This window comes from Lacerta agilis, chromosome 18 (genome assembly GCF_009819535.1).
Source record: "Lacerta agilis isolate rLacAgi1 chromosome 18, rLacAgi1.pri, whole genome shotgun sequence".
NCBI lineage: Eukaryota > Metazoa > Chordata > Lepidosauria > Squamata > Lacertidae > Lacerta > Lacerta agilis.
In genome coordinates this window covers 3537179-3564627 of record NC_046329.1, presented here as the reverse complement: position 1 = coordinate 3564627, position 27449 = coordinate 3537179, and the positions used below count along the sequence as shown (strand labels likewise).

At 46.9% G+C, this 27449-nt stretch overlaps 1 protein-coding gene across 1 annotated transcript; it reads left to right on the top strand.

Moving 5' to 3' along the window:
- The first annotated feature begins 376 nt into the window (after window positions 1-376).
- LOC117039698 (disintegrin and metalloproteinase domain-containing protein 10-like) lies at window positions 377-25946 on the top strand. Its single transcript, XM_033136878.1, has 16 exons — window positions 377-477; window positions 2862-3006; window positions 6613-6734; window positions 8064-8222; window positions 10085-10176; window positions 11131-11256; window positions 13418-13510; window positions 14435-14594; window positions 16073-16233; window positions 16746-16917; window positions 19030-19174; window positions 21956-22139; window positions 22280-22379; window positions 23785-24005; window positions 24553-24649; window positions 25763-25946. Exons 1-16 carry the CDS (start codon window positions 411-413, stop codon window positions 25897-25899), a joined length of 2181 nt encoding a protein of 726 aa, XP_032992769.1. The 5' UTR covers window positions 377-410; the 3' UTR covers window positions 25900-25946.
- Window positions 25947-27449: the final 1503 nt, after the last annotated feature.

Sequence of the window (27449 nt, the reverse complement as noted above, 5' to 3'; positions counted from 1 at the left end):
TCCCTTTACCTTTAAACCTCCTAGGAGGAACTGAGGGTTCGAGACCCATTGGCTGCCCTCAGCTGGTTTTGCTGGCCAGTCAAAGCCATTTCTTGGCCATTTCACCTGCTGACAGCTTCTAGGAGCCACAGGTGAGAGCTGAGTGCAGGGTGGGGACCAAAGGTGGACAGAGGTGTCCCCCCACCAGAGGTACTATCTCCTACCCTAACACCCCATACATTGTTTTTAATGCTACGCCACAGTTGCCCAGTTTTGGGAGCTGGGAGGAACCCTGTTTGGCACAACTATTGCCGGCCCAAACTGCAGCCTTCCAACTAGACAAGTCTGTGCAGGACCCTCAAATGACGAACCTCCTCTGAATCCTGACACGCCCGAATCTGAAGAAGGAAAAGAGTCTTCTCTTTCGCGCCATGCTGCCTTTCTGGTATTTAAGTTTCCCTTTTTGGAGAGTGATTCTTTCCCAAACGCTTGGCTCAGGTAGGATTCTAATACTGTTTTTTCTTTTCCAACTTGCTCTCTTCCCTTTGATTATGTCCCACGAACCTCCGTTTTTTTAATTATGCTCTCAATGAATCAAAGATACTTCACATTACTTCCATAGTCTGTACCCCTGCCAAAAAAAAACAACAACAAACACCCGTCCGTGTATGTTTACATAGCAACCGCTATCAAAGTTCAGGCAGAAAACTTCCAATTTGCTGTTGTTCAGTCGTTCAGTCATGTCCGACTCTTGGTGACCCCATGGACCAGAGCACGCCAGGCACGCCGATCCTTCACTGACTCCCGCAGTTTGGCCAAACTCATGCCAGTCGCTTCGAGAACACTGTCCGACCATCTCATCCTCTGTCGTCCCCTTCTCCTTGTGCCCTCCATCTTTCCCAACATCAGGGTCTTTTCCAGGGTGTCTTCTCTTCTCATGAGGTGGCCAAAGTACTGGAGCCTCAACTTCAGGATCTGTCCTTCTAGTGAGCACTCAGGGCTGATTTCTTTGAGAATGGAGAGGTTTGATCTTCTTGCAGTCCATGGGACTCTCAAGAGTCTCCTTCAGCACCATAATTCAAAAGCATCAATTCTTCGGCGATCAGCCTTCTTCACTGTCCAACTTCCAATAGCCATTATTAATTTTTGTTTTCTTTGTTTTTAAAGATATTTGAGACGGCAGGAAGTTGTTGCAGGTGTCGTGCGGATTAGAACAGGGTAGAATAAGGTGGAATAAGGGCCTAACTCCATCCAGAGTTTTAACATGAAAAGTTCTTTAACGTTTGTTTGCGAAAGGTCAGATTTTTTTCACAGTAGGGTTGCCAGACCTCGAGATCTCACCCGAAGTCACCAGGCTTGCCTGCCACACTCCAGATGGCAGGGAGAGGGCTTGGATCCTGAGGCAGTCAAGAGTGCCTTTGTTTTTAAATAGAATACTGTGCATGCAGTTTGCAAGTTTCAGCGTAGCAGGAGCTGTCAGCAAACTACAGTGGTCCCTTGGTTCTCAAACGCCTTGGTACTCAAAACAACTTGGAACCCAAACACTGCAAATCTGGAAGTAATTGTTCCGGCTTGCAAACTTTTTTCAGAAGCCGAACGTGATCCGTTTTGAGTGCCCAGTCTGTTTTTGCTATTTATTTTTGTTTTTGCAGCTTTTCTGTTTGGTTTGGATCCCAGTTCAGCTACTGATTGATTGATTGATTGATTGCAATACATAGTTTATTGCTTTCATTTTAAGGATCAATGGTCTCGTTAGATAGTAAAATTCATGTTAAATTGCTGTTTTAGGGGTTGTTTTTTTAAAAGTCTGGAGCGGATTAACCCCGTTTTGCATTACTTTCCATGGGAAAGCGCACCTTGGTTTTGGAACGCTTTGGTTTTGGAACGGACTCCCGGAATGGAGAAAGTTCTTTTAGGACTGGTGTTATAGGGTCTCGGCGGCCACTCCCAGTCACCAGACTGGCAGCCACATTCTGGATTAGTTGTAGTTTCTGAGTCGCCTTCAAAGGTAGCCCAATGGAGCGCGTTGCAGTAGTCCAAGCGGGAGATAACCAGAGCATGCACCACTCTGGCTTGACAGGTAGGGTCTCAGCTGACGTACGAGATGGAATGTGGCCCTCAGTCTGAAAAGGGTTTCCTACCCCTGACCTGGAGAGAGAGCCCAGCAGCAGGGATGTACTTTATTCGGTCACAGACCAGCACAAAACAAGATATCTGCATTTATAAAAAACAAGTAAAAACAATGAAAAAATATATATGTTTAAATGGGTACTCACCACACGATGAGGGCACACTCAACATATCCAGCTCGACTCAAACCATGTCCTTAAAATCATTGATTAAACATAGATATAACTAATAAAATTTAGACTCGGGTTATCGGTTCTATGAGATAGGCTACTAAAATATAGATCCAACAATATTTTAGGCCACTATTTAAAGTTGATTTACATCACAGACCATCTTTCGACGTATATCTATCAAGGCTGCACAGAATCTGGCGACAGCGTAAGTGATTTCTGGGCTTTCATCCTGTAATAGCAATGAGATATTATGTTGTTCTGAAAGCCCAGGAGACTTATCTAAAATGGGTTGGATAAACCTTGCTCGGACGTCCGTATAATACTTGCAGTAGAAGAAGACATGTTCTAATGTTTCCTGCTGCCCCGCACCACAAGGGCATTTCCTTTCTTCATGCGGTATCTTCCCATAACGGCCTTCTTGCATTGCTGAAGGTAATGCCCGACATCGGGCCAAAGTGAATGCCCTTCGCCAGCAGCAGGGATATTGATGGATGTGTGGCAATCAGCCGAATGAATGCTGACCCTCAGTTCCTGCCATCCCAACAATGCCCCCTTTGAGTCTCTCCCTCTCCGTTTAAGCAAGCGAGGTCGCACACCCAAGAGCCTACGTAAAGAGCCACGAGGGGCTCTCTTACGACAGAGAAGATTTGGAGAAGATGCATCGAGAGGCAAAGGAGGAGGGAGACGGGAGGTCGATCTTGTTCGAGTTCCAAGCCTACCGGAGGTACAGTAACACCATCCGTTCAACAGCTTAACTTTTGCACGAGTGGGGAGGGGGCAGGTGTCTGTGGGTGATGCTCAGCCAGTAAGGCATGAGTCTCTTGGTCTCAGGGTCATGGGTTCGAGCCCCATTTCGGGCAAAAGATTCATGTATTGCAGGCACGTCCAACAGGCAGATCATGATCTACCGGTAGATCACTGGACGTCTGTGGTAGATCACTGGTAGATCATCGGCTCCCCCCCAAAAAACCGAACAACTGTGGCTCCCCTAAAAAAAAGCTCAACATTTTACCTCCTCCCTGAAAAAACTCAACAAATTTGACCCGAACCCCCCCCCCCCAAATGGGACTACCTCCTTCCTAAAAAAAGCCCAACAATTTTGACTTGGACCCCAAAAAAGGGAGTAGATCACTGCCAGTTTTTAACTCTGTGAGTAGATCGCAATCTCTTGGGAGTTGGCCACCCCTGATGTATTGCAAACAACAACAACATCAATTTTTTATTTCTACCCCACCCATCTGGCTGGGTTTCTCCAGCCACTCTGGGCGGCTGCCAACAAAATTAAAAGCACAATAAAACATCAAAAATTAAAAAAACTTCCCTAAACAGGGCTGCCTTCAGATGTCTTCTGAAAGTCAGATAGTTGTCCCGTGGAAGGTTGCCTGGAAGGAAATAAAAATAAACAATTTATTGCACCCCGCACTTCTGACTGGGTGGCTTCCAACAGAACAACACAACGAAACACCAACCATTAAAATGTCCCCATGATACAGGGCTGCCTTCAGATGTCTTCTAAAAGTTGTGTAGTTCTTTATCTCCTTGACATCTCATGGGAAGGCGTTCCACAGGGCGGGCGCCACCACCGAGAAGGCCCTCTGCCTGGTTCCCTGTAGCTTCACTTCTCGCAGTGAGGAAATCACCAGAAGGCCCTCGGAGCTGGACCTCAGTGTCCGGGCTGAACGATGGGGGTGGAGACGCTCCTTCAGGTATACTGGGCTGAGGCCATTTAGGCTTTCAAGGTCAGCACCAACACTTTGAATTGTGCTCGGAAACGTACTGGGAGCCAATGCAGGTCTTTTAGGTCCAGTGACATATGGTCTCGGCGGCCACTCCCAGTCACCAGTCCAGCTGCCGTATTCTGGATTTGTTGTCGTTTCCGGGTCACCTTCGAAGGTAGCCCCACATAAGTATAAACACAGCCTCCCTAAAGAAAAGAGATATAATGTTTTTGCTTAAACAGAACTGTATAACACATGGGTAGGTAAACTAAGGCTCGGGGGCCGGATCCGGCCCAATCGCCTTCTCAATCCGGCCTGCAGACGGACCAGGAATCAGCGTGTTTTTACATGAGTAGAACGTGTCCTTTTATTTAAGATGCATCTCTGGGTTATTTGTGGGGCCTGCCTGGTTTTTTTACATGAGTAGAACGTGTGCTTTTATTTAAAACGCATCTCTGGGTTATTTGTGGGGCATAGGAATTCGTTCTCCCCCCCCCCCAAAAAATACCGGTATAGTCCTGTCCCCCAGAAGGTCTGAGGGACAGTAGACCAGGCCCCTGCTGAAAAAGTCTGTTGACCCCTGGTATAACAGATCTGAAGACTCCTAGGATGTTGATGTGGAAGAATGTTTTCCAATGCTTAATGGGAGAGAGTTCTGAATTTTTTTGTAATGAATATTATAAAAGTTGGCAGTGTTTTGTAAAGAGGAATGAATCTGGCGATACAAAGGACGGAAGGGATTTGTGTGGGTTGAACAGCGGGAAGGGAAGGGAGCAAATATAGATCTTTAAAAGGTTCACGGGTATAAGGTTCATTCTCCCTCTGACATTTGGCATGGACAGGGTTAATGGGACTTTCATAACAAGGTTGGTCAATAGATTTTCCTGGATATTTGTGAGGGTTGCAAAAACTGAATAGAATGCTAGGGAAGATCATACCATGATTTTTATTTTTTATTTTTGTATTTTATTTCATAATAAAAAACAAACAGAATACAAACACTACAAACACTACAAAACCACAAAAAGAAAAAAAAGAAAAAAATACAATATAAAACACTTAACTAAACAACAAAAATTAAAACATCACAATAAAAATACAACAAATAAAATCTTTAACATCCTCACTCTTGTTTAATTCTTACTTAGTGGACTTCCTACCATCCTCTGTGCTGCGTTCATTTCAAATTTACTTTAGTAACTTTATAACGACTTTATAATCCTCATTTACAATTACTCTATTCCTTATCTATCCTCTTATTACTACCTTCATAATCTTATCTCATAACTATACAAATTAACAAATCTAACACTTACATCCTACTTTTCCCTAAAAACAATTTATGCTAACGCCATTAGTTCTGCTGATTTCCAGTTCAAATCTCAATCTTTTCACGTTTTTTCAAATAGTCTCTTAATTTCTTCCAATCTTCTTACACCTTTTCCTCCCTCTGGTCTCGGAGTTTTGCGGTCAGTTCAGCGAGTTCTATGTATTCAATCAACTTCAACTGCCACTCTTCCACTGTCGGTAAATCTTCACTTTTCCAATTTTTCGCAATCAAAATCCTTGCAGCTGTTGTGGCATACATAAAAGATGTTCTATCTCTATTGGGAATCTCATGGTTGGTTATGCCCAGCAGAAAGGCCTCTGGTTTCTTAATGAATGTGTTCTTCAACACTTTTTAAAGCTCATTATAAATCTTCTCCCAGAATTCCTTTACCTTTGGGCACGTCCACCACATGTGATAGAAGGTACCTTCTACTTTTTTACATTTCCAACATTCATTATTAATTAGAATGTTGTGAACGCGCAAAGGGTAGCCGAATAAGCTGTACTGGTTGATAGAGGAAGATTAACTCTATTCGATCAATTAGGAAATAGCTAAATAAAAGTCTGAGCAGGAACTGAACGTGCAGAGTCGATGGAAACAGAGAGAGGATGGGAAAGTATTAGAAATTTAAGGAAAATTACTTTATTGTGAGCATCAAAGGAGGGGAAATAAGCATCTTGAAGCCCATTTTTAAATTTGTGTTAAATTTGAATTAATTTGTTGTTCATCTGTTAAGAATTTGGAAAATTGATTAAAAAATAATAATAATTGGTAAAATGAAAGTAAAAACACAGCCTCCAATATACCCGAAGGGCTGCCACGTGGAAGGTGGAGCAAGGTTGATTTCTCCTGCTGCGGAGTGTAGGACTCAAACCAATGGATTCAAGTGACAAGAAAGGAGATTTCAACTAAACATCAGGAAGAACTTTCTGATCGTGAGAGCTGTTGGACTGTGGTACAGGCTCCCCGGAGAGGTTGCAGACTCTCCTTCCTTGGAGGTTTTCAAGCAGAGGTTGGATGGCCATCTGTCCTGCATTCTTTAACAGAGATTCCTGCATCGCAGGGGGTTGGACCAGACGATATTCAGAGGTACACTGCATTTGCAGATGGAAGTTTGATTGCAGCCTTCATGGCGAATGACCTCTGATGGAGAGGCCTAGCCTCCCACAATTTGTCCAATCCTTAAAAAAAATAAAAAATGCAACGAAGGTTATACACTCTGGTGTCCACATCAACCAATGAGTCCCGCAAGCTAAATGCATGTGCCGAAACTGTGTTTCAGGGTCTTCAGACTGAGGCTATGGAGGGACAGGAGTGTTTTTGCAAGAGGCATTGAGATCACCAAGAGAAACGGTGACGCCGGGCCCACGGACCTCTCTTTCATTTACTCTGGCATCCTGGAAGGTGACAAAAATTTTAAAAAAAATATGTCTGGAAAGATGTCAGCATCTCACAAAGTGGGTAGAAAAAGAATGTGTTCTCTGTGTTTCCCACCAGCCCTTCTTTCTCTCTGCCGGAACAGAATTCCAGACAGAAGTTTGCCTGCAGCGTAACTCCTATTCAGTGAACTCGAGCTTTCATTTTAAAAGGAGGGGGGAGAACAAGCTTCTAGTCCTTAAGGCGGTGAAACTGTGCTTGAAAGGTCCTGGGGCAAGGGCTGGCAAAATCCCAGAGGGCAGGATGTGCGCAGCACTTTGAATGAATCAAGATGAATAATAATATTCCTTTATTATGGTCAACGACCAGCACACACACACACACAAAAAGACACATACAGAATCAATAATAAATGCAATTTAAAATTGATCTGAGATTTGATCTAAAAGGGGTTGGCCGTATTAAAATAAAAGTACATTAAAATTAATAATTATTGCTTTAAAAGAATAAATTTAGAAATTAATTAAAAAATCAACAATTCAGATTATAATACTTAAATCAAAAGAAGGATCAGGAGCCACCTAATTGTGCGGACCGAAGCTTAATAGCGACAGCACAGAACTTTGCCACCGCAGCTGTGACCTCAGGGTTGGCATCTGAGAGGAGCCATTGGGCGTAGTGTTCTTCGGGACATCCAGGAGACTCACATAATAGCGGAGAGATAAGTTCATTCCGTAAAGCCCTGTAAAAGCAGCAACGGAGAAGTACGTGGTCTGTAGTCTCTACTTCTCCGGAGCCGCATGGACTGAGTCTGTCGCCCAAAGGAACCCCCCTATACCTCCCATCCAATACGGCAGATGGCAGGACATGATTTCGGGCCAGTGTGAACGCCCTTCTGTGGGATGGGACCTCGAGCTGAGTAAAATACCTAGCTGGGAGTTGTAAGTATCTCCGCTCCTCTGGGGTTAAAGAAAAGAGGGACTTTACTTAAGTCATTTTGCCTCTCAATAGCCATTAGCCTCCGCTTGACTAATGCCCTTGCTGTGTTGTAACTATGTGAACACAGGTAAGCTGGATGTAGACCTATGCTCGTCAACAAGATGAATAAATCGGGCAAAATGCATGCAGATTTACAAAGCTTGCCCAACTTCAGGGACCTGGGAGCCCTTGGCCCTCTCAGATGGACTACGATTCCCATCATCCCGGAGTGTTGCCCATGCTGGCTGGGGCCGATGGGAGTCGGAGTCCAAGGACATCCCACCTGACGCCTGCAGCTTGCAGAGTTGCGCTCCCCATGTCACATGATGTTTGGATGGATGTATTTTAGCATTAATGACCCTGCTGGCCTTCCCACAGGAGAGCCAGGTTCCTCGTGCCACGGGTCCATCATCAACGGCCTCTTTGAGGGCTCAATCCGGACGCAGAACGGCACCTATTACGTCGAATCTGCCAGGACGCCTTTCTCCAGCCAGACTTCTCCAACTCATTCATTCATACATCACGAGAGTGACTTAGGTCAGTGGTTTTCAACCCGTGTGCAGTGGCACCCAGGGGCGGAGGGGCGGTCCGCCCCAGGTACTGCCCTGGGGGGGGTTGACACTCTGGGGGCGGGCCCTGCCCCTGTGATCGGCGCCGGCTGAGTGGCAACTTTTAAAAGGCTGCAATGTGCGAACAGCAGCACAGCTTTGAAACTCAGCGCGGAGCAGCACCAGTCGGAAGGGGTGACGGCCGATTGCGCCCGCCATCTTGGGTGGACTGTGCATGTCCACACATGCGCAGTCCACCCAGGAGGTTGTGCATGCGTCGTGACGTCAGGGCTACAAGCTCTACAGGCGAATGGTGACTCTGGGGCTGGCCAGGGGGTGCTGGGTGCCAGAAATAAGCAAGCAAGCAGGCGAGGGAGGGGGGGGGAGGGAGCCCAGCCAGCAGGTCCGCAAGCCCTTGCTGTTTTGAATGGACAGACAAGTCCCAGGGCCCTGTGGGGCAGTGTGAGGAGGTGTCTCTCTTTGGGGCAGGGGGGGGGGGTCGGCTCAGAGACCAGCAGCTGCCCGGAGGACTCTCAAGGAGAGGAGGCTGAGGGAACACTCCACAAGGGAGGGTGTTCGAAAAAGGGTGAGAGGCTGCCGGCTCTGCAGGCAGGGGGTGACACAACTGGGCTCCTGAGCCCCACAGGGGTGCCGCAGGAAGAATGGAGTTGCTCAAAGGAGCCGTGGACTCAAAAAGGTTGAAACCCTCTGGCATGGGTGATTGCTGCCGCCCTCCCTTGCAAACGGAGGTTGACCACAGCAAACGAAGGTTGACTGTTCAGGTTCAGAGGGGAGCGGATTGTGGGGTTAGCCTAACCCGGTCTTCGGCTGTGTGCATGCTAATCTGCTCGGAGTGCAAAAAATGTCGCGTTCCTCAGTTTGGAATCACCCCCTGAGATTTCTTCAGCATGCTCCTTTCAATCTAGATCGATCCGTTCCCATAGTGAGCATTCAATACCGCCGCATGCAGGGAGGCTAAGAGTGTTAAGAGGCAAAGGGGTTGGGGGTCCCAGCTGGCGCTGCAAATGATGTATCCAAGTTTTTAAGCAGAGGCTGGATGGCCATCTGTCTTGGAAGCTTCACTTGAGATTCCTGCATTTCAGGGGGTTGGGCTGGATGACCCTCGGGGGTCCCTTCCAGCTCTACAATTCTAGGATTCTGTTTTGAAAATCTGGCATAACTGGGTGAGGCTAAATCGGAAACAGTTTTAAGTGGTTTTTGACTAAATAGGCAATGAATTTTTGCTGCTTCGGATTTTAGAATCATAGAGCTGGAAGGGACTCGGAGGATCAGATTGTGTTCTTTAGTGTGGGGGTCAAGTAAACTGCTCTACTGAATTATGCTTTTTATGGGGTAGGGGGGCACTGGGGGTGAAGGGCGGCTTGAAAAGACTTGGGGACCCCCTGGTCTAGATTGATTCTAGACCCTGCCGTGCGGCTGGTGGATTGAAAACCCTCCCCTTGGTGAGATTATCCACACCTTTTCCTCTCTGCACATGCCCAGGGGAACGAAGGAGCACGTGGTGGATCTTGGTACAGACCCACGCACAACATCGTTGCGCAGGTGTGGTGACATAACACTCCTCAGGTGGGAAAATGCAGAATCAGCCTGCAGCAGGCTTTAATTCTTGGAATGAAAACAGTTCCCCACAAAGTACTTTTCGGGGGCCAGAAAGTCTGGTATAAATCTCGACTGTGTGTTGACTATGTGGGGGGGGGGGACAAAACCCAAGTGCTTGTTGGACTTCGAAAACAAAGATCCCCCGGGGAGTACTGCCGCATGAAAAGATTCCCTGTCGACTTGAGACTCTGCAGCGCCATTATGGATTTTTTTCTTCTTCCCCACTGCTAGACTATCAACTCTGGGGAGATTCTGAATCCGTGACTTTAGCTCGGCGGACACACCAGCACCTGCAGGATTTGCAGCGAAAGATCACAGCAAAGGTGAGGTGAGCAAAGCTGAGAAAGGGGGGCTTTTTAGTTTCGAGGAAACGCGAGCAAGAGGTGGCAGGGTGGACGTTTATAAAAGTACTTTTCAAAAAAAAAAAAAAAACAAACACCAAAAACCAGAGTCCATTTTGTTGGGGATTCCTCAGACGGAAATTCCCAGGTGTCAAAAAAGGTTATTTATGTATGCCAATACTGCGGCCCATGTTTCGTTAGCCCAAAAGTGGAAAACGAGCGAGGTCCCAACCAAAGAAGAATGGCAACTTAAACTGATGGAATATGCGCAGCTTGTGGGTCTAACACATGGGTAGGCAAACTTAGGCCCAGGGGCCGGATCTGGCCCAATCACCTTCCTGCGGACAGTCCGGGAATCAGCGTGTTTTTACATGAGTGGAATGTGCCCTTTTATTTAAAATGCATCTCTGGGTTATTTGTGGGGCACAGGAATTTGTTCATCCCCCCCCCTCAAAAAAAAATATAGTCCAGCCCCCAACAAGGTCTGAGGGACAGCTGACCGGCCCCCTGCTGGAAACGTTTGCTGACCCCTGGTCTAACATATAGAATGAGAGAGCAAGAAGAACATACGTTTAGAGAAGAGTCTTCATACTTTTGTTCTTTGGCTGTGATCCGGCGAGGCTGCTGTCATCTAGGTACTGCAGATTGGCAACAATTAATGGAGCCTCCAAGTCCAAGAGCAGCCTACCTTTGAATACCAGTTGCTGGAGGGGAGGGCAAATAAAGGAACAGCGATTGTCTTTAAGCCTTGCTTGCCGGCTTCCTTCTGGCATGTGTTTGTGCCCTATTGGAGCCAGGATGATAGGTTAGGCTAGGGCTGAACTTTTAGCCCTGGTCTAGCTAGGTCTTTTGTCATGTAAATGGTCTTCAGCTCCACTTTATAAGCACCCCTTTTTCCTCACCCCTTTTCTCTGTTTCACCCTTTCTCCGCACCAGGATCAGGATCATTTGCTGCGGCAGAAGAGAAGCCTGGATTATTCAAAGACCTCTTGCTTGCTGCACATTCAGGCTGACCACCTTTTCCACCGAAGGTTTGGCTCCATCGAAGCCGTGATCGCCCAGGTACCAGAATCTACAGAGTACAGATTTTAAGCTGCAGTTATACATAGGTGGGAAGTGTATACAAAAGCATGGGGGATCCTGGACACTTCTGTTCTCCCAGACTTCTGTTTTTGGGAACGCAGATCCCAGGATACAGAATCTACAAAGGAAGCCTCTTAACTAGGGGCGGCTGGAGAAATTTGATTCTGTTCTCATTTAAAGCTGGATTTATCCAATTTGCAATTTTCCGAAAACAGTACCAGAACCAAAGTCCAAGCTTATCAGGGTTTTGCAAAGCAGTTCTCCAGCCAATGTTTACAAGTGTGCAGATCCATTTTGCCTTGGTCAGACCCCATCTAGAGTTCTGGGCACCACCGTTTAAGGAGGATATTGACAAGCTGGAAGGTATGGAGAGGAAGGGAATTAAAGGCCTGGAAATGAAGCCTTAGGGGGAACGGCAGAGGGAGCTCATTACGCTTAGCCTGGAAAAGAGGAGACTGAGAGGTGATATGAGTAAAATATGATATTGATTTTTAATTTTGGGATGTGTTGGGGGGGGGTTAATTTAATTTCCATTCTTCTTTTCTTTTGTATTTTTCTGTTGTTATGTTTTGTTATGTTTTATGCAGAATGATAAGCTATTCATGAACGATAATGCATAAATTTGATTAATCTGCAGTAGTATATATGTATATAGAATTATATAGAAATGAATACTGGTTAGGGAAAATAACAAAAGACGCATATGCAGTAGAAAATGTTTACGTTTGGTTTTATTTTTATTTGTATATGTAATAGTTAGTGTAAGAATTTGTAAGGATCTGGTCCTCGTGAAACTAAAAGGATGTCGTATAGAGGAGGGAGAAAGGTTGTTTTCTGCTGCTCCAGAGAAGCGGACACGGGGCAATGGATTCAAACCACAAGAAAGAAGATTCCACCTAAACATTAGGAAGAACTTCCTGACAGTAAGAGCTGTTGGACAGTGGGATTTGCTGCCAAGGAGTGTGGTGGAGTCTCCTTCTTTGGAGGTCTTGAAGCAGAGGCTTGACAGCCACCTGTCAGGAATGCTTTGATGGTGTTTCCTGCTTGGCAGGGGGTTGGACTGGATGGCCCTTGGGGTCTCTTCCAATTCTATGATAAAGGAAGGGCTGATTTAATCAGGAATCTAGGGAGGTGGGTGGTGCTGTGGTCTAAACCACTGAGCCTCTTGGGCTTGCGGATCAGAAGGTCGGCGGTTTGAATTCCTGCGACGGGGTGAGCTCCTGTTGCTCAGTCCCAGCTCCGGCCAACCTAGCAGTTCGAAAGCACGCCAAAAAGAGCAAGTAGATAAATAGGTACTGCTCCGGCAGGAAGGTAAACGGCGTTTCCGTGCGCTGCTCTGGTTTGCCAGAAGTGGCTTAGTCATGCTGGCCACATGACCCGGAAAAACTGTCTGTGGACAAATGCTGGCTCCCTCGGCCTGTAAAGCGAGATGAGCGCCACAACCCCAGAGTTATCTGCGACTGGACTTAACTGTCAGGGGTCCTTTACCTTTACCTTTCTATAGGGAGGTAACTGATACTGCAAGGGACGTGGGTGGTGCTGTGGGTTAAACCACAAAGCCTCTTGGGCTTGTTGATCGGAAGGTCGGGCCGGCGGTTCGAATCCCCACGACGGGGTCAACTCCCATTGCTCAGTCCCAGCTCCTGCCCACCTAGCAGTTTGAAAGCACATTAAAGTGCAAGTAGATAAATAGGTACCGCTCTGGCAGGAAGGTAAACAGTGTTTCCGTGCGCTGCTCTGGTTCGCCAGAAGCGGCTTTGTCATGCTGGCCACATGACCCGGAAGCTGTACGCCGGCTCCCTCGGCCAGTAAAGCGAGATGAGCGCCGCAACCCCAGAGTCGTCCGCGACTGGACCTAACAGCCAGGGGTTCCTTTACCTTTATATAGGGAGGTAGCTGATACTGAGTGAGGCAATACAGGTCATTCATCAGCAGACCATGCGACTCTCCGTCTCAGGGTGGTGTGTTCGAGTCCCACATTGGGCAAAAGATTCCTGCATTGCATTCGGTTGGATTAGATGATCCTTGGGATCCCTTCCAACGCTACTATTCTGTGATTCTATGGCTAGTATGGGCTATTTAGAGTCTTTCCTAGCCCTTCCTGGAGATGCCATCTCTCTCTGTCTTTCTCTCCCACCAGATTGCCAGCTACGTAAAAGCTGTAAATGCCATTTACGAAGGGGCAGAATTTGATGGAATCAGGAACATTGACTTCAAAGTTAAGACCATCAATGTAAGCACACCTCTCTTCTTAATAGAGTTTACCGGGGCGGGCGGGGGGGGGGAATCCTGGGATGAGTGCCATTAAGGCTTCCTAAAAATACTCTTTCTTTTTTCTTTATTTCTTCTGGCAAGATACTTAATAAGAACATTATGTATGTATGGAGTAACAGCGGCAAGAGTTCTAATAGCTAGAAATTGGAAAAACCAAAATGTACCAACCATGACAGATTGGCAAAACTTAATGTTAGAATATTTACAATTAGCTAAGACAACTGGAAAAATAAGAGGACAAACGAAACAAACTGTATGGAAAGAATGGGAGTTTATTTAAAGAATACCTAGAGAGTAATGGCATACCAGTAAGTGGAATCCTAAAGGCAGATATTGACTGAACCTGGACATAGATGAAAAGAAATAAGAGGAAGAAAAATTTGTGAAATAATTGATATACATAACTGTACAATATACAAATGTAATAATATAAAATGCAAAGAGGATAATTGGAAGTTTAAGTATGTGTGAATGTAATAGAAATTAGATGTATATATTCTAGAAGATGTAAAACGTATGTGAGGTATATGTAAGTGTGTTTATGATTTTAACCAATAAAGAATTATTTTTTAAAAAAGGCTTCCTAAAAAAGAAAAAGAAAACACCTTCCTTTTAAGGAACAGATAATATTCATAGCTGTCAACTTTCATAGCTCAAGGTCACCCAGCAGCTGCATGTGGAGGAGCGGGGAAGCGAACTTGGTTCACCAGATTACGAGTCCACCGCTCTTAACCACTACACCACACTGGCTATGTGTTTCTGTGAAGGGTTTCAGGCGGTCCCTGAGGTGCCCTGGGTTGAAGTTGTTTCTGGGCTTTGTAAATCAATGCCCAATACTAAAGTAGCCTCACGTGCCCAGGTGTGTCTTGTCCTTCTTTCGCAGATCGTGGAGGAGGAGGACCGCTCAGAGTCGCCCTTCATCAGTCCAGAGATGCTCCTGATGCTGCACTCCAAAAACAACTGGAACAGTTACTGCTTAGCTTTCCTGCTCACCGACAGGGATTACAGTGGAGTTCTGGGCATCGCTTTCAACGGACAACCTGGTGAGTGATTTTAGGGTGGGTGGGTGGCAGCTAACAGATGGAGGTTGAATCCTGGCAAGACAGAAGAAGGACTGTTTTTGGGGGACAGGGGGCGAGCAGGTGTGGGGGACTCCCTGGTCCTGAATGGGGTAACTGTGCCCCTGAAGGACCAGGTGCACAGTTACCCCATTCAACTTAAAAGGCCTCAAGTGCGGAGCTGCCTGGATTTTTTAGAGAAGGACCATCGCTCACTTGGTGTAGCATCTGCACTGCGTGCGGAGGATCCCAAGTTCAAACCCCTGTGCCTCCAGCTAGGGTTGGCGGAGACTCCCTCCCTTAACCGCCGGAGAGCCACGGCCACTCAGTTTTCGCAACGCCAAGCTCAGTCGGTACAGCGTGAGACTCTTAATCTCGGGGTCGTGAGTTCGAGTCCCGCGTTGGGCAAAAGACTCCTGCACCAAGATTCCCCAGGACTTTATAGAAGAAATTCAGAAGAGCTGGATGAAACATTAGAAACACGCACACACACACCCATGGACTTGGGGACAGATCTAAGGTGGGTTGGTTGTTCTCTGTGCTGGGTCCAGGGTAGCGGAGAGGTTGTTCAACAGCCCCAGTCTTTGGAAGGAAGAACATACAGTGACAGACAGACCTATTTGGAGAATTTTTTTATTGCTCTGTTAATTACTCGCCGCCCGTCTTCAGATAAATCTTAGATAAATAATACAAACCAACAACACGTCCAAAACACTGGTGACATGAACGGGAATAAGTTAACAATAAATAAGAGGATAGGGTTTTAAACACATACACATATTTAGAACCACAAAACAGGTTGGGGTTTTTTGACAGGTGCTCAGAGAACAGGGGGACATGGTGAATCTTTTCCCACACACACCCCAGACCCGGCTTCTGACGTATAAGGCCACTTTCCATGTTTCTTTGATTTCTCCTGCCTCACGAGGACTAGAACCTTAATTTACCTTTAAAGGAAGAACCTTAGGTTTGTTCCTTAGCATCTCCAGGCAGGTCTGGAACAAGACCCTGGAATCCTGGAGAGCCGCTGCCAATCCGTGTCGACAATATTGAGCTCCGTGGCCTGATGGTCTGACCTCCAATGTCCCTGATCTCTCGAGTTTGGGATATCTACCTCCCGGGACGCAGGCGGCGCTGTGGTCTAAACCAATGAGCCTCTTGGGCTTGCCGATCGGAAAGGTCAGCGGTTCGAATCCCCGCGACGGGGGGAGCTCCCGTTGCTCAGTCCCAGCTCCTGCCAACCTAGCAGTTTGAAAGCACGTCAAAGTGCAAGTAGATAAATAGGTACTGCTCCAGCGGGAAGGTAAGTGGCTTAGTCATGCTGGCCACATGACCCGGAAGCTGTCTGCGGACAAATACCGGCTCCCTCGGCCAGTAAAGCGAGATGAGTGCCGTAACCCCAGAGTCGTCCGAGACTGGACTCAACTGTCAGGGGTCCTTTACCTTTTTTATCCACCTCCCAGGTGATTCTGGAGGGATTTGCTCGAAGCAGCGCACTTTCCAAGACAAGGAGGTCTCGATGAACACGGGTCTGATCACGTTGCAGAAATACGGGGAGCTCCTTCCTCCGAAACTGATCCATGTCACCCTTGCCCACGAGCTTGGACACAGCCTGGGCGCCTACGTGAGTTTTTTGCTTTTCCCGGCGTGGAAAACAAAGGAACAAGACCAACTTCCCACACCGTTTTGTTTCGTGATGAGTCCACCGTCCTGGGTGCTGAGCTCAAATAGAACGGGAAATCCTGAGTCATCTGAAAAGCAAAGAGGAAACTGACCTTTTACTGCTAATTCAGGCTCCACGCCGTGGTAACCCTACAATAAATGTGTTGTGCCAAGAGCCAGCAGTAAATCGGATGGTTCAAAGTCAGAGTTAACTCTTTATTAGCAATGACACGATCTGCATGGACTTGGCAGAGTCTAATGAGCACAGCAGCTCATCCCTGGTGGGTCTTGCCCCACAGAAGTCCCCACCTCCCCACAGCTGTCTAAATCCCCTCCTCTCCAGGGCTTTCCCCAAGCAATCGGAGACTGCGCTTGCTTGCATGCATGCAGCCAGCCTCTCCTCCACCCTTTTCATCCCTCTCCTGGTCCTGGCACACTGCAAGAACACAATTTAAGAGGGTGTTTGTTTTCCAGCACGACGAGAGCAAAGAGTGTTCCAGTTTCCACATCGACACCACCAAGGGGAAGTACCTGATGTTCAGCTACGCCACAGATGGGGGAGAATTCAACAATGACAAATTCTCCCCATGTAGCCGCGCCTACATTGCAAACCTCCTGCGGCTCAAGAAGGACACTTGTTTCGTTGGTGAGAGAGCCTGACTGTCCTTGAGTCCTTGTTTAAACCCACTGCCTTATATTGGTTGAATCTGTAGGGGAATGAGTTATTTAGGGCTGTCAAAGGTACGAAGGGATGGCTCAGACTATTTTCCTTCCATGGGACCCAACAGAACCTTCAATCCACTTTTCACTGTCTGCAGATTTATTAATTTCTTAAACACATAAATTTTTTTGCATTGAAATCATTGCGGTTTTCCAGATGTGCTTCCCATAAAACACACAGCATTGTATTGAACTAAAGCCCTACTCAGAGTAGGCCCATCGAAATGACCAAACCTCAGTTAGCCAAGCCCATTGACTTCATTTTTTAAAAAAATAAAAATTTATTAAATTTTAACAATAAAACAAACACAAAACACATCAAGACACAACAAAACACTACAAAACTACGAAAAATAGCAAAAATACAAACACCAAAATACAAAAAGAAAAAACACTTATTTAACTATCCTTATAATATTCCTAACATTGTTTGGGGGCCTCCTCACATCCTCTCCGTCTGCGTTCATTTCTAATCCTCTTTAGTAATTTTATAACATTGTAAAATCATCATTCACATCTATTCTTAATCCTAATATACATCATATAATCATCAATTTAATCTAATCTTAATCCTAATAAAAATAAGCATAACATTTCTAACTACTTCTTAATCTAACTTCTGACATTAATGTAGCCTTACATTTCCACTGATTTTAATTTCAAATATCAATCTTTTCACGTCGTTTCAAATAGTCTTTAAATTTCTTCCAATCCTCCTGCACCGTTTCTTCCCTCTGGTCTCGGAGTTTCGCGGTCAGTTCTGCGAGTTCCATATATTCAATCATCTTCATCTGCCAATCTTCCACTGTTGGTAATTCTTCAGTTTTCCGGTTTTTAGCTAATAAAATCCTAGCAGCTGTTGTGGCATACTTGAAAACTATTCTGTCCTTGTTGGGAATTTCATATAATTTCATGGGTCTACTCCGAGTATGACTGACTGAGAAGCTCAGTTAGCAATATCTTTTCCTGCATCGCAGGAGGTCGGACTAGATAGCCCTTCCAACTCTATGATTCTATATCTCTTTGGATTTCCTGCACATCCTATAAGATCCAGTTCAGCAGGTACGATCCGATTTTCGCAAGGCACAGCTGTGAAATGAAACGAAACGCTCTCGGACCCATGAGAATTAACCAGGACACAATCCAGCCAGAATATGGCTCAAGCAAAAGTGTGGATGAATCCTAAGAAAGCAGGCCATGTGAGAGCCAATGTGTTAGTTTATATTTGGTTAAAATAAAAGGAGAATTCTCTGGATATCCAGGTTTGTGGCAAGTCTTCTTTGGTGAGAGAGCTCCAGCAGAGATTTAAAATATGCAGCAAAGTAAATTGTGGAAATTTAGGTTGTCAGACCTTTAAAATATCCCCTTCTCAAAGTCCCCCCCCCTTCCCTTACCATAGAAAGAAACCACGTTTGGTAAGTTACTTATCAAACCTTTATTAGGCATTTACATGTAAAATCACGAGAGAAAGAATCACATACAGGAACTTTAAAATATACACAAAGAAACAACATACAGGAACTTTAAAATATACACAAAGAAACAACAATTAAACTCATAGGCTGATCGTATGTGTGTATTAGTAAAATCTAGAATTTCGTCCTGTTAAGGTACTCCTTGAAGCACTGCTGCCAAAAACTCGGCTACCCCCGCAGTAAGTTACAAATGGTTTACTTACAAATGCTTCAAAGGTCAGATTCATGTGCTTTTCCATATAGCAGCAGCAAAAAAAAACGCAGGCAATTTAAATTACCGGTAGGTTCCCAAAATGGTGAAATGTTTCTAAATCATGTGTATAAAAACACAAAGATGGCTTGCTAAAGCCGGGTGGTTAGAGACCCCAGCTTAGACCCTTTACTGGTAGGTGTTCACATGGTCAAGGGGGTGTGACCTAGCTAAGCCTGGCAGGACAGCTTACTCTATGGTCTTAACCCCTTCATGCATTAGTTAAGGTTAAGCACGTTGGTTACATGAGGCTGGATATATCCCAGAGCTGCATCTTTTCTCCACAACCTCTTCTTTGGCATTTTCCTTCCAGAAACAGACCGTCCCATCTGCGGGAACCGGATTATGGACCCAGGAGAGGAATGTGACGTTGGGAATGATGCCACAGACCCCTGCTGCTATGGTGCGGCAGAACCCAGTGGGATCCGGTGCAGACTGAAACCGGGAGCTCTGTGCAGGTAACGGTGGGTGGGGGATAGGGGGCGGGCAGGTGTGGGGGACTCCCTGGTCCTGAATGGGGTAACTGTGCCCCTGAAGGACCAGGTGCGCAGCCTGGGAGTCATTTTGGACTCACAGCTGTCCATGGAGGCGCAGGTCAGTTCTGTGTCCAGGGCAGCTGTCTCCCAGATCCATCTGGTACGCAGGATGAGACCCTCCCTGCCTGCAGACTGTCTCACCAGAGTGGTACATGCTCTAGTTATCTCTCGCTTGGATTACTGCAATGCACTCTATGTGGGTCTACCTTTGAAGGTGACCCGAAAACTGCAACTACAAAACATTGTCAGTACTTTTGTGTGCAATTTCGCCTAACACACAATTTTACAAGCAACTTCCCCTAACATGATTCATTTTCACACACACACACATTTCTCCGAAACCTGCATTTTTGGACACCTCTTCTAGTTGGAGAACTGCATTACCTCCTGCTTGGGTACTGCAATGTGCTCTACGTGGGGCTACCTTTGAAGGTGACCCAGAAACTGCAACCAATCCAGAACGCAGCAGCTAGACTGGTGACTGGGAGCGGCCGCCGGGACCACATAACACCGGTCCTGAGAGACCTACATTGGCTCCCAGTACGTTTCCGAGCACAATTCAGTGTTGGTGCTGACCTTTAAAGCCCTAAACGGCCTCGGTCCTGTATACCTGAAGGAGCGTCTTCACCCCCATCATTCAGCCCGGACACTGAGATCCAGCGCCAAGGGCCTTCTGTCGGTTCCCTCACTGCGAGAAGCAAAACTACAGGGAACCAGGCAGAGGGCCTTCTCGGTAGTGGCGCCTGCCCTGTGGAACGCCCTCCCATCAGAGGTCAAGGAGATAAACAACTACCTGACATTTAGAAAATACCTGAAGGCAGCCCTGTTTAGGGAAGTTTTTAAACTGTGATATTTTAAATGTATTTTAATATTTGTTGGAAGTCGCCCAGAGTGGCCGGGGAGACCCAGCCAGATGTGCAGGGTACAAACAAATTATTATTATTATTATTATTATTATTATTATTATTATTATTATTATTATTATTATTATTATTATTATTATTATTTTCAGTGTTAGCTGCCCTGAGCCCGATCTTGGCCAAGGAGGGCGGGGTATAAATTATTATTATTATTATTATTATTATTATTATTATTATTATTATTACATGTGTGGATGACATAGGGGTTGATTTTTTTTAACCCTCCGGCTTGTCAATAACTCATCCCATCCTGAAAAAACGAGAATGGCAGGAGAGAGAAGTTTAGCACAATCCTTTTCCTCAGGTGCATTATCTCTACGTTATTTCGGGTTTTGCAAAGGAGACCGATTCAAGTACGACACACAAACATCCACCCAGGGGTGTCGTTGCCCAGGGTCACAGTGGTGTGTGGGTGTGGGTGTGTTGTAGACCCATTAATTTTTGGGAGGCGGGTTGCAGCAGATTATCTGTGTCAGCATCCTACAAACCCAGCTCCCTATACGTTATATTTTGCACCAGTTCGTGCCTCGCCGCTGCAAATTTATGGGGTTAATTACCCTTTAAGTAAACGCGGGTGGCGCTGTGGTCTAAACCACAGAGCCTAGGGCTTGCCGGTTCGAAGGTGAGCGGTTCGAATCCCCGCAGTGACGGGGTGAGCTCCCGTTGCTCGGTCCCTGCTCCTGCCCACCTATCAGTTCGAAAGCACGTCAAAAGTGCAAGTAGATAAATAGGTACCGCTCCGGCGGGAAGGTAAACGGCGTTTCCGTGCGCTGCTCTGGTTCGCCAGAAGCGGCTTAGTCATTCTGGCAACATGACCCGGAAGCTGTACGCCGGCTCCGTCAGCCAGTAAAATGAGATGAGCGCCGCAACCCCAGAGTCGTCCGCAACTGGACCTAATGGTCAGGGGTCTCTTTACCTTTAAGTAGCTAGAGAATGAGCCTAATAGATCATCAGTTTTCCCACCCCCCTTAAATTTGTAGTTTTGCACCAGAACATCCATAGCTAAGGGTACTGGATCTGCTTTCTACTTCCCCCCTCCCCAACTTCCATTCTCCGGAGAAGAGCTTGCAATGGGCTTCATCTGGTGGTCTACCTACAGGAGACACATGTAACAAAAGATCATAAGAGAGTTTTGATTAACCCCAAGCTAGGAAAAGAATTTATAGCTGCTGATCAAAAAAAAAAAAAAAAAAAGAGGAGTAGTGATGTATGTTAGATCTAATTTAGAACCAGATTTATTATTTTCAGACCCCAAAGGAAGAATAGTGATAATAAAAATCACGAATCAAGGAGAAAAAAATGTAATAGTAGGAATATATGCACCTAACAAAAGAAAAGCTGCATTTTACAAGAAACTAGAAACGATGCTGATGGAATATTTAGAATACAAATTAATACCAATGGGGGATCTAAACGGGGTACTAGAGACCCATACTTAGATAGATCGGGAGGGAAAAAGAACCAAGGGAAATTGCCGTCGACTTTATCTAAAATGGGGGAGAATATGGAATTAGTAGACACCTGGAGATATAAACACAAAATAGAGAGAGAATATACCTACTTCTCTGAACCAAATAAATCAGCTAGCAGGATCAACGCCATCTGGATTTCAAAATAAATGTTAAGAAGGATTGAAGAGGTAAAAATTCTGCCCAAAACAATCTCCGATCATAACCTGTCATTAGAGTGGAAATTATAAATCTGCAGAGTGGTCCAGCTGAGGATTTTGCAGAGCATGTTGGATGGTTCTTTCATGTATGTATGCGTGTTGTTGTTTTTTAAGCCCTAGCCAGGGACTCTGTTGCAGCCACAAATGTGCCCCCAAACCCCGAGGGGAGCGATGCCAGGCAGAGACCGACTGCGCTTCGGAAAGTGCCTGCTCTGGGGCAGAAGCAAAGTGCCCGGCACCCGTCCCGAAAGCAAACTTCACCCTCTGCGGCATGCAGTCCCGGGTGTGTCTGAACGGGGTGAGTTTTCACAGAGTTGGAGGCAATTGGCCATTGGCCGTGATGTCCCAGGGCAGGGGGGTACCTCCAAGTCCTGGGGCACTCTACCTTCCAAATACTGGGAGCTGAGAGCCTTCCTTCCTCTCCCTGTCTCTTTCAAGCTCTGTGTGGGCTCCCTCTGCGTGCGGCACGGATTGGAGCAGTGCGACTGTGTCTCCGCTTCCCTGAGAGAGATGTGCCAGCTCTCCTGCCAGCTTCCAGGTGCCAATTCATTTTTAAATCTCTAACCGGCTCTTTATGCCCTGGACTTTTCCGGGAATGTGTGTGGAAATGGTCTCTGGAAAGTCTTAATTCTGCACAGGTGGCAAGGAAGTGCCGGGGGGGGGATGACTAGAGGAAAAGGGGTATCAGAGAGAGAGGGAGAGAGAAAGAGAGAGAAAGAGGTGGGGGGGGAGAAGAAGAGGGGTTGCCAGAGAGACAAAAGACAGTGACAGGGAGTCCACGCCCTCCCACCTCTTCTTCTGGCCATGCCCAACACCAGGATCATAGAATCCTAGAGTTGGAAGAGACCCCAAGGGCCATCCAGTCCAACCCCCTGCCAAGCAGGAAACACCATCAAAGCATTCCTGACAGGTGGCTGTCAAGCCTCTGCTTAAAGACCTCCAAAGAAGGAGACTCCACCACACTCCTTGGTAGCAAATTCCACTGTCCAACAGCTCTTACTGTCAGGAAGTTCTTCCTAATGTTTAGGTGGAATCTTCTTTCTTCTAAGTTTGAATCCATTGCCCCGTGTCCGCTTCTCTGGAGCGGCAGAAAACAACCTTTCTCCCTCCTCTATATGACATCCTTTGATATATTTGAACATGGCTATCATATCACCCCTTAAGCTTCTCTTCTCCAGGCTAAACATACCCAGCTCCCTAAGCCGTTCCTCCTAAGGCATTGTTTCCAGGCCTTGGACCATTTTGGTTGCCCTCCTCTGGACACGTTCCAGCTTGTCGGTATCCTTCTGGAACTGTGGTGTGGCCCCTGACATATTTCCGCAAGGGAATGTGGTTCTCTGCGGGGGACACACACACACACAAGTTTCTGCCACGGACTGGTTTAGCACAGAGGAATGGTGGGAGGCACCAGCTAGGGAACCCCCTAGGGAACCGCCAAAGGAAGACTGATCCGAGCCCAGGGAGGAGTGGAGGGGCAACGATGAGTGGTCAGAAGGAGAAGACTGAGAGGAGGAGGTGTCGGAATCTGAAGAGGCAACAGGGTTTAGTGAGCAGGAAGAGTCTGTGGCAGAGAGCAGTCCAGAATCAGAGGCAGGAGAGGAGGGGGAACCAGGAGACAGAGAAGAGTCCACCTTTAGCAACGGGTGTCTTCTCTTTCTGCTGCAACCAGCTCTTCTCCCCCCTGGCCTCACAGAATCAGGAGAGGCATGAAAAGAGTGGAAGAGAAGTTAGCATCATGCAGGCGTAGTCTCCGATTGCTGGGGGGAGGGAAGTTAGGGAGCTGTGGGAAGGTGGGAGCCTTCAGTCTTGGCAGCTGATCCACGTGGGCAAGACCTGCCAGGCAGGCGAGAAAACAGAAAATCGAAATTGGCCTGCCCCCTGAGCCTCGTTGGTTTTGGCGCCAGGTCTTGGCTAACTCTCTTTTCCTAAATGACTTCTGCCAGGGAGAGCTGAAACATGCGCCAGCACTGCCTCTGCCGCCTGGGGCCATTACTTCAACGGCTCCGAAATTCCGCTGATTCCGGGTTCGCCGTGTGGGGGCAAGGCCGGCTACTGCGACAAATTCCACATCTGCCGATTCGTCGATGAGGACGGGCCCGTCGCTCGGGTGAAAAACTTCATCCTGGACTTCATCGAGATGGAAGACGTCGCCACCTGGATGAAGGTGAGGCGCCGTTTTCAGAGACCCCCCCCCCCCCGTGGCTCGGTGGGAAGATAGCTCCGTCAGTAGAGCATGGGACTCTGAAGCTGAGGGTTGTGGGTTCGAGCCCCACGTTGGCCAATTGATGCTTGGCAGGGGGTTGGACCAGATGTCCCTCAGGGTCCCTTTCAACTCTACAATCCTATGCAGTAAGAGTCCCAGGTTCAATCTCCAGTATCTTCCAACTCCATATAGACTTGGAAGGGACCCCCAAGGGTCATCTAGCCCAACCCCGCTGCAACACAGGAGGGAGGTGATGGCAAAGACCCATGCCCGAGACCCATAGCGAGAAAGGGGGCTCATGAAAATCAGAGGCCCCTCCTGGTTGTGGTTCAGTGATGGAGGGCATCCTTTTTTTTGAGGATTCAATCTATCTCTGGTTAGAAGGAGTGAGGAACCCGCCTCTGACACCCAACTTTCAGATTTTGACCCTGGCTGGGAGAACACGGCCGTCTGGATTTGGAATCCACGACCTGCTGGCTTATCAGTGCCCCCCCCCTTCTCTCCGCAGACACGCTGGTGGGGTATCCTTCTGATGGTTTTGACTTTGGCTGCAATGATGGCAGCAACCATCTTCCTCTTTGGGAGGACGGTCGACACCGAAACAGGTACTTTGGGGGAAAGGTCCATATCAGCGACTTTTTAAACGCCCCCCCCCCGCCCCGCTCCGTGGCCTGTCTTGCCTGTGTTGCAGTGTAAGAACCCTTTCGAGATCTTTACCGACCGTGGGCAAGGTAAGGTGAGGCGAGCTGCAAAATTCGGAGACGTTCTCAGCATTCCAACCGAGGAGTGTATTTCGGTTTGGCTATTTCAAATGAGAACTTTTAAAAAATAATAATAACCATGCTGCTGTATCCAAGTAAGCTCTACTCAAAGTAAAGGTAAAGGGACTCCTGACCATTAGGTCCAGTCGTGTCCGACTCTGGGGTAGCGGCGCTCATCTCGCGTTACTGGACGAGGGAGCCGGCGTCCAGCTTCCGGGTCATGTGGCCAGCATGACAAAGCCGCTTCTGACGATCCAGAGCAGTGCATGGAAACGCCGTTTACCTTCCTGCCTGAGTGGTATCTATTTATCTACTTGCACTTTGACGTGCTTTCAAACTGCTAGGTGGGCAGGAGCAGGGACCGAGCAACGGGCGCTCACCCCATCGCGGGGATTCAAACCACCGACCTTCCGATCGGCAAGCCCTAGGCTCAGTGGTTTAGACCACAGCGCTACCCGCGTCTCTTATGCACTTCCTGATGTCTCTCTGTCTCTCCTTTCTCTCTCTCTCTCTTTGATTTTAGACTGGTCATTGGCCATAACAATAAAGATTTGCTTTGCTTTGCAAAATCCCTGATGTGTGTGTGCAGTTTTGACAAATATACACATTTTTGGCAAAGCTGCAAATAAATAAATAAATGGGTATATTTGTCAAAACTGCACACACACACACACAAATGCATTTATTAGGAGAAATTTGCACTAGAATGCTGATCAGCAAGCCCTAGGCTCTGTGGTTTAACCGATTTAATTAAGAACCCATTTAAATTAATAGACCTAAGCTAGTCATATCCATTAATTTCTGTGGGGCTACTCTACGTAGTAGCACATGCAAAACATGGCTTGCTTTGGATGACAGCTTCTGAATTCTGAAAAACCCAGGCAGCACACACCTCTCTGTTCCCCCCCCCCTTAAGAGAGAGAAGCTGAGTGTTCCCCCCCCCCCAATTTCCTGTAGATGAGAGAGCGACGAGGGATTCCGATAAGAAGATTTCTCTCAACCAGCACCCAGAGATCCAGCACGCTTTCTTCTACTGGGAACATGAGGAGATCTACATCGAATCCTTGCGGCAGGAGTACGAAACCATTATATAGACCCCACTCCTTCAACAGGCAGTCCGCGGGGCTGCAGCTTCTCATAGAATCCTGGAGTTGGAAGGGACCCCGAGGGTCATCTAGTCCAACCCCCTGCAACGCAGGAATCTCAGCTGAAGCATCCCTGACAGATGGCTTGATGGAACTTAGTTATTAATTCTAATTAATGTTATTCTTTCTTTCTTTTTACTTTAATAGGACGTTATAAGATAAAGTGATGGTATGTTGTTACAGCTGGAAACAAAATTTCTTTATATTTTCGCTTGTATAAAATGATTAAAAACTTTAAACTTTGCTTCAAAATGCGAGTTTTGGGCTTTTTTAAAGTGTATTTCAAACAAATCTCAATTTACCAAGCTAATCATCAACCAGTCATAAAAATAATTGCAGATTTGGACTCCTCATGTGCAATAACATATTTTTAGACCCCCTCATTGAGCAAATTCACAAAAGAAAATTTTTCGCCGTTAAATGACACGCCCTAATGGCCATCAAGAAGGCTGATCGCCCGAAGAATTGATGCTTTTGAATTATGGTGCTGGAGGAGACTCTTGAGAGTCCCACAGACTGCAAGAAGATCAAACCTATCCATTCTCAAAGAAATCAGCCCTGAGTGCTCACTGGAAGGACAGATCCTGAAGTTGAGGCTCCAGTACCTTGGCCACCTCATGAGAAGACTCCCTGGAAAAGACCCTGATGTTGGGAAAGATGGAGGGCACAAGGAGAAGGGGACGACAGAGGATGAGATGGTTGGACAGTGTTCTTGAAGCGACTAGCATGAGTTTGGCCAAACTGCGGGAGGCAGTGGAGGATAGGTGTGCCTGGCGTGCTCTGGTCCATGGGGTCACAAAGAGTCGGACACGACTGAACGTCTGAACAACAACAAAATGGCCATCCAACCTCTGCTTAAAAACCTCCAAGGAAGGAGAGTCCACCACCTCTCGTGGGGTTCCGTTCCATTGTTGGGACAGCTCATACTCTCAGTTTTTCCTGATGTTCAGTCAGAATCTCCTTTCTTGTAATTTGAAGTCACGGGTTCGAGTCCTACCCTCCAGAGCAGGAGAAAACAAGCTTGCTCCATCATCCGTGTGACAGACCTTGAGATATCTGAAGATGGCTCTCATATCTCCTCCGAGTCTCCTCTTCTCCAGGCTGAGCATACCCAGATCCTTCAACCGTTCCTCATCAGGCTTCCTTTCCAGACCCCAGATCACCTCTGTCACCCTCCTCTGCACACCTTCCGGCTTGTCAACATCCTTCTTAAATTGTGGTGCCCAGAACTGGACACAGTATTCCAGGTTTGGTCTGACCAAGGCAGAAAAGGAGCGGGACTATTACTTCCCTTGATCCGGACTCTAGACTTCTGTTGAGGCAGCCTAGAATAGTTTTAGCCTTTTTTGCTGCTGCATCACACGGTTGGCTCGTGTTAGGCCTGTGACCTACTGAGACCCCTAGATCCTTTTCACATGCACTGGTGTCACCCATCTTATATTTGTGAAGCAAGCTTAGATTTGTTCTTCCTTAGTGTAGACCAGGGGTGGCCAACTCCG